This window comes from Hemitrygon akajei, chromosome 18 (assembly GCF_048418815.1).
Source record: "Hemitrygon akajei chromosome 18, sHemAka1.3, whole genome shotgun sequence".
NCBI classification, from domain to species: domain Eukaryota; kingdom Metazoa; phylum Chordata; class Chondrichthyes; order Myliobatiformes; family Dasyatidae; genus Hemitrygon; species Hemitrygon akajei.
The window spans coordinates 8,029,205-8,037,231 of NC_133141.1; the positions used below are offsets into that span (position 1 = coordinate 8,029,205).

Sequence of the window (8,027 nt, forward strand, 5' to 3'; positions counted from 1 at the left end):
TCCCATGATTAATATGATAATGAGCAGATAATCTGTTTCTAGACATCCGTCGAGGGTAAGTGTTGTCCAGGACTCCAGAATAGCTCCTCTGTGCTTGATAATGGTGTTAGGTCCTTGACTTCTTGGCCAATATTTATTGCTCAGCCAACATCACTTGAACCGGTAGATGTATTTATTTCTTGAATGTTACTTTTGGCATTAGTTTATTATAGTCACATCTACTGCGATCCAGCGAAAAGCTTTTCTGGGCCATCCAGTTGGATCATACCATTCATAAGTACATTGTGGTAGTAAAGGGAGAAAAACAATGCAGAATGTACAGTTACAGTTCCAAAGAAAGTAGAGTGCAGGTAGACAAAAAGTGCAAGGGCCATGATGAGGTAGATTGGGAGATCAAGAGTCCATCTTTTAGCATATGAGAAGTCCGATCACGCATCTGATAACAGTGGGATAGAAGCTCACCAGAGTGAGCAAAGTCCTTGACTATGTTGGCTGCTTTCTTGTTTTTTTAATTTATCGAGATACAGTGTGGAGTAGGCCCTTTGGCCTTTCAAGCCGTGCTGCCCAGCAATTCCCGATTTAACCCTAGCCTAATCACTGGACAATGTACAATGACCAATTAATCTACCAGCCAGTATATCTTTGCATTGTGTGAGGAAACCAGAGCACCTGGAGAAAATACACACATTCCACAGGGAGAATGTACAAACTCCTTACAGACAGTGGTGGGAATTGAACCTGGGTTGCTGGTACTGCAGATTTGCACACAATCCACAGTGATAGAATGTGGCAATAGGCTTATTTTGAATCATTCTAGCAAAGACATTGAATGAACACTGGACATTGTACATTTCTATGGTACTGTTTATAATATTTGGAAGATTTGTCAGTAACGGGAGTTTGCTTAAAATGTGCCTGAGAAGCTTCTCCTCAACTAACTGGTGCCACTGTAATCACCCAGGAGAACTGGATGAGCTCTTCACATCTGCTGGTCTAAAGAAAGTCCAGAACATGGTGGATCGCCGTTTACAGGTCAACCGGGGGAAGCAGCTGACCATGTATCGGGTCTGGATCCAGTGCAAGTATCGCAAACCCTTCTCAGGAGAAGAAAGATTCCCGCACTGAACCGAATTGGGATCTTGACCGGTCACTATAGTTGATGCAGATGTGAGGTGAACCTCCTATTCCACCTCTAACGCTTCAAAGCACTGTAGTGTGGTCAGTTTATATTCAGTGCCCTGGAGGTTGCAGTAATCATTTTCACACTTGGATGTTTCCTTTTAATACTGTATAAAATCTACAGACCAGACTTTATCTCTCCTCTCCTCCATCTTATCTCAGCCATTAAAACTTGTTCATTCTTACTTCCCAATACCAACCCCCCCCCCCACCAATGGAACAGGGACTATGTAAATTCAGCTCCTCAAGTCTGGTATGCCATTCAATTAGATCCTTGATTTTTATTTTATTTACCAATGCAACACTGAGCAGGCCCTTTGAGCTGCACTGTCCAGCAATCCCCAGCCAGCCCAATTTAGCCCTAATCCAATCACAGGATAATTTACAATGACCAATTAACCTACCTGGTACATCTTTGGACTGTGGGAGGAAACCGAAGCACCCAGAGAAAACCCACCCATTCTGCGGGGTTTTGCATGGTTTTGGGTTTTGTACAGAGTCTACTAACAGAAGACGCCAGGATTAAACTCTGAACTCCAACACCCTGAGCTGTAATAGCGTCGTGCAAACCACTATGCTGTCGTAGTGCCCATATTAACAAAAGTTCCATCAAAATATTTTGAAAATTCCAGTTATCCAAGTATCCTAAAATTTCTGGAGCAGAGAGATCCAAATCTCTAGAACCCTCTGAGTGAAGAAATGCTTTCACTCCTCAATAGGTTACCCTTAATTTTAAAATTGTTTCCATTTATTTTTTAATTACACCCAGCAGTGTGAAAGGATTTAAGTGAATCAACCTTATATCGTGTTGGATATTTGGATCCAAACACGCCTCAGGCTTGTATTCAGGAATAGAAGCCAAATACTGTATGTTGAGCCTCATTCACTACCCACTGGTACCTAATTCCATATGTTAAACCTCAATATTATCTGCTGTTGATAGGTGGGTATTAGCAGCAGTGTCCCCTCACTATAGAAGTGTTGATGGGTGGGGCTTTAACAAGAATTATGTTGCCTACTTGCACACGTCCCACCAATCAGTTTCAGATGCACTGGGACCAGTTCACCTCAATGCTCTTGTAACGCCCTGGTTAAGATTTTTACTGCTATGCTATAGGTATTCCATTTTAGAAATCCTGTAAAGCAGTGTGTTCTGCTTTAGAATGTTTTGGTTTCAACTAAAAGGTAAGGGGCTATATGATGTTCAACTTGGGAATGTTGTGTCAGCCAGTCAGGGTGGTGGAATTGAGAGAAGTTTCCAGAGAGAGCTGGGTGAGGTGAGATGTGACGGACAGTGTAGTTCGCGTGGTCTTTTTGGCAGGAGCTGCAGAGAGGACAGGAGGGAAGATGGCCGAGGCTGCCACGAGATGGGGCGTCCCTGTTGCACATAGTGTTTTGTCCAGATGAATGGCCAGTATTCCTGAGAGCCCATTTGCTTGAGATGGACTTTGAGCGAAATTCAGAATGTGGTGTGTGCTTTCACACAGACCGTGGGTGCAGCGCATGAGTAAAATGACAACTTCAAGATGAGCTCCAACTTCATTTACAAGTTTGGTCTGGGTTAACTGAAATGGGCCCTTTCTATTTTTTTTCCTTTTCCCTACTATCTGTTTGATAAAGCTGAAACGTGTAAAAATACTTTCTTTATAACTTTATGCAGTGTATGATGTTATTTCTTGCCAACTGACAATTGTGCATGGGCAGTATTTACACAGCATTCGCTCAAATCGAGGTTTCTTTAATCAAAACATCACCGCATTCCTGTTTGGTTGAACCCCAAATCACACTGGCCTTAGACGCCTATTGTTTTCTCACCGGTGAATCCCGTGACTGTTTGCAGGGCCGGCTAACAAGACAAGTTTGCATAAAAGCCCGGTGAGGGGGCTACACTTGCTCTGTGTAAAAATGGCACAAATTGCAGAAGGGGGTAGCGTTTAACTGTAGAAAAAGGATGGCACACAATCTGTGTTCCCTCTAAGCTATGCGCATGCACACACACGTTTTTCAACCAGCGCACAAAAGGTTAGTTACCTTTTCTTTTTACAATATTTATTCAGAAGAAAAAACAAGATTTACAGAGTGCAACACATAGATACATCTCAACTTAAATTGTGTACATTCATATATTGTAATAAAATTGATCAAAATGTTATAGCATAACACATAAAGGTATACCACTCTGTAATCAAAAATTTAAAGATAGGTCATACATCATAAAAGAAATTTTTTATATAAAGAAGTCAACCCCCTACCAACTACCAAAGAAAAAAGCTGATGGGTGATAATGGATAATTAGAGAAAAAAACATATTCGCTTAAGAAGAGAAGATAGAAATATACATAAAAGTCTGTGCACTGTTAAACTTTATAAATTGGAAAAGTAATTTAAGAAAGGTCCCCAGATATCATAAAAAGATTGTTTCGAATTTAAGACTGAGCAGTGGATCTTTTCTAAATTTAAATAAGACATAATATCACGTAGCCATTGAAGATGTGTAGGAGGGGTAGACTCCTTCCACTTAAGCAAGATTGCTGTCCTTGCTAAAAGAGAGGTAAAAACTAAAACCTGTAGGTTAGGAGTATTTAAAGTTATATCTTCATCTGCAATAATACCAAACAAGGCAGCAAGGGTATTTGGGTCAAATTGGACCCTAAAAAGTTGTGAAAAGGTATGGAATACTTCCTGCCAAAACTTTTCAATTTTAGGGCAAAACTAAAACATGTGAATTAAAGAGGCATCAGCAGAGTTGCATTTATTACAAAGAGGAGAAATGTTCGGATAAAAACTGGACAGCTTCTGTTTAGAAATGTAAGCTCTATGAACCACTTTAAATTGTAGAAGAGAATGACGGGCACAGAAAGATGATTTATTAACATCCTGGGATGTCTGGACTGTCTTACGCAGAGAGGTTAGAGAGACTGGGCTTGTACACGCCGGAATTAAGGAGATTGAGAGGGGATCTGATTGAAATATATAAGATTATTAAGGGATTGGACAAGATAGAGGCAGGAAATATGTTCCAGATGCTGGGAGAGTCCAGTACCAGAGGGCATGGTTTGAGAATAAGGGGTAGGTCATTTAGGACAGAGCTAAGGAAAAACTTCTCCCAGAGAGTTGTGGGGGTCTGGAATGCACTGCCTCAGAAGGTAGTGGAGGCCAATTCTCTGGATGCTTTCAAGAAGGAGCTAGATAGGTATCTTATGGATAGGGGAATCAAGGGATATGGGGACAAGGCAGGAACCGGGTATTGATAGGAATTGATCAGCCACGATCTCAAAATGGCGGTGCAGGCTCGAAGGGCCGAATGGTCTACTTCTGCACCTATTGTCTATTAAGAATTTTATTCTATCTTTCATCAGAAATCTGACAATTTAGGTCATCCTCCCAAGCTTTTTTTATTTTATCTAAAAAGTCTTGTCTAGAATCAATCAACAAGTTATAGATACCGGTAATAGAACCATTAACAAAAGGTTTTAAATTTAAAAGATTGTCCAGTAAATTTTTATCAGGACCTATAGGAAAGGTAGTTAATTGGGAACGTAAGAAATCTCTAATTTGAAGGTATCTGTAAAAATTTGTTTTTGGCAGTGCAAATTTAGTTGACAGTTGGTCAAATGAAGCAAGAGATCCTGAGATAAACAGGTCCCAAAAACACTTAATACCTAGTTCATCCCAATCCTTAAAGACTTTGTCAGTCATGGAAGGGATAAAAAAAATTAAGGAGAATGGGAGATGATAATGAAAAATACGCTAAACCAAAAAATTTTCTAAATTGAGACCAGATCCTTAAACTTTGCTTAACAATTATGTTATCTGTTGTTTTATTTGCTGAAAAAGAAGAGTATGATCCAAGGAGAGAGACAATAGAGGAATTTTTTACAGAATTAACTTCTAAGGAGACCCATGATGGGCAATCTTTGCGATAAATATAACAGGACCAAAAAATAATATTCTTTATATTGGCAGCCCAATAGTAAAACCTAAAATTGGGTAGGGCTAATCCACCCATCTCTTTATTTCTTTGTAGGTAAACTTTACTTAAATGAGCTTGTTTATTATTCCAAATATAAGATGTTAAAATTGAATCTAAAGAATCAAAGTAGGTCTTAGGAATAAAAATAGGTAAAGCCTGAAAAAGATAGTAAAATTTAGGAAGAATCTTCATTTTAATCGAATTAATTCGGCCAATTAGGGATAAAGAAAGAGGAGACCATTTAGAAAGCGTCTTTTTCACATAATTCAATAAGGGGTTTAAGTTTTCTTTAAATAAATTCTTGAAGTTTTTAGTAATTGTTACACCTAGATATGTAAATTGACTTGTAACAACTTGGAATGAAAATTTGGCATTTGATGACATTAGGTCATTTAAAGGAAATAGCTCACTTTTATGTAAGTTCAGCTTATATCCTGAAAAAAAAACTAAACTGGGAAATTAAAGAAAGAACCTAAAATAATGTAGTAATTAATAATTATACTTATTGAAAATAATCTGTTAGCTAAATGTTTCTGTTAACTAGTTAGTCAGTTTTTCAAATACCACAATACACGTCACTAATTTATGTCACCTCACCTTTCCTGTTCCGGTTTGTACAGCTGCATCTTTAGTGGACAGTGTTCATATTGTAAAGTTTACAAAGATCTGTTTCACTATGTTGAATTCAAAAGAAGCAAAGAGCGTAAAGCACAAAAGAGCTGCAAATTCGTTTAAAGTTTTGCAAAGCCAACAATGTGAAGAAAACGTCACAGTAGAAACAAGTTCGCTGTTGACTTTTATAAATAGTCTTTGTGTTCATTTAGAACAAAGGTTTCCTGAAGATGAGGTACAAGAATGGTCAGCTTTTGATTTCTCCACAATTGCAGATTGTGATTTCACATTTGGCAATGAACAAGTTAATGCCTTATCTCTAAAATATCATGATTTTCTAGCTGAAAAAACTGTTATAATTAAACAGTTTAAAGATTTCAAATTTTCCGTGCAAGAAAAAATTAAAGCCTAACTCATTTCAAACTTTGCTCAAATGGTGGCATTTGTAGATGAACAGTTTTGTGACCTTGCACAGTTGATGGACATTGGAGGAACCTTTCTTGTGTCTAGTGCGGATTGTGAACGAGGTTTTAGCCTAATGAATCAACTCAAAAATAAGCTGAGAAACCGTTTAGGTGAATGTCATTTGGATATGTGAATGAGAATCAAAAGCTATCAATTAGATGGAAGTTCTATTAGTCTAGATAGAGTTTACAAAGAATGGGTAAATGTCGAAGACAGGAGAGAGGAAAAGATAACTGAGCGACTTAAATATGTATGTTATTTTGTTATTCTGTATAGTTTTATGTCAAATATTTTGTAAACCTACATAAAATGTGCCATGTGTGCATTCAGTGCGCACATACTTTTGTCACAGGAAAAAAATTTGCACAACATAAGGTTTTTGTGCACACTGACTACTAAAACTCAGAGGGAGCATTGCACACAGTGTAGTGTATTCAGACACTGCCGGTTCAGGAGTACCTTCCCACCCTATGGCTGAGTGCCTCCCCAGATCATCTCACAACAGTGCTGTTGTGCAAGTGTGCCAAACACCTCATGGCTAGTGTACCGTAAGAGGGCAGATTTGACAACAAAGGCAAGAGTTTTTAACTGTGTTATCAGTGCTTGTGGTTAATTCAATAAATATATTTAATTTATATAATTCCATTGTTATCCAGTGATCTGCGTAAGAAACAAACGAGATTGTCATCCAGTGCTTTGAGAAGAAAAAGAATCTCGAGGTTGTATGTGGTAACATGTATGTACTCTGATAATAAATTTTACTTTGAAATTTGACCCAACCCTGCCACTCATCCAATTGTGGTTGGCCTTAGCTCAGTGCCATTTCCAGTGCTATCACAATATTCCTTGATTCCCTTAATATTCAGAAATTCATGGTTCTTCAAATGAACATAGTAATTGAGCTTCTGGAGCCATCTGCATAGTAGAATTCCAAAGGCTCATCACCCTTCCTGATTTGTCCATCCCTGATTCTCAAACTGTGCCTGTTCATTTGTTCTATGAGTGCTGGGTCAGAGGGAGCAGCTTTCCCACATCCAGTGATTCAGGCCCTTTAATGACTTTCTAAGATTCCATGAGGTGTCTGATTCGTCTAACCTCTGGTCTACTCAAGTACTACCTATGCAGCAAATCTGACAGCCCTGGATCCAGTCTAGAGAATCCTCACTCCACTCCTAGGGCAAGTACGGTAAGGAAATAACTACGCAAAACTTCAGATGAACTCTCACCAGAGCCTTGTACAACAGCAATAAGTCTTTCACAGTCCTGTAACCTAGACATTCTGTTCTAAAGTTGGCATACCAATTGCCCACTTGAGTGTGTCTTGCACCTTTGGACAATCAATGTAGCAGAAAAAGTGGCTATTCAGCCCATTAAGTCTGCCAGCTCACACAGAGCAAACCCATGTCATTCCCCTATCGCCCTGAAGACTATTTCTCATGCTCACCAACTTGCCATTTTTGACAAAGCTGCACTAGAGGCAGTTAACCTATCAGCACTCTGAGTTCCAGACAAAGCTATGTGGAAGCTGCACAAATACTGCAGCTGAGGTCAGGTTGTACCTGGGTCCCTGTAGCTGTGAACCGGCAGTACTAACTCTTGAGTCATCTCCCCCCTCACAGTAGCTTTGCTGGTTGACCTGCAGTGACTTGTGTACAGCTACACTCTAGTCTCCACTCATCAGCACTACCCAATTTCTCGCCATTTACAGGTACTCTCCTTTTCAAATTGGACAGGTCCATTTTTTTCACATTATATTGCATCTGCCACGTCCTGCCCACTCACTCCACTCTGCCTGTTT

At 39.2% G+C, this 8,027-nt stretch overlaps 1 protein-coding gene across 1 annotated transcript in view; it reads left to right on the forward strand.

Moving 5' to 3' along the window:
• Window positions 1-7,008, forward strand: part of mettl2a (methyltransferase 2A, methylcytidine) — a 28,911-nt gene extending 21,903 nt beyond the window's left edge. Inside the window, exon 9 of the mRNA XM_073070721.1 lies at window positions 962-7,008. Coding sequence (XP_072926822.1) covers window positions 962-1,125 — 164 coding nt within the window. The 3' untranslated portion in view covers window positions 1,126-7,008. The remainder of the gene's footprint in view (window positions 1-961) is intronic.
• Window positions 7,009-8,027: the final 1,019 nt, after the last annotated feature.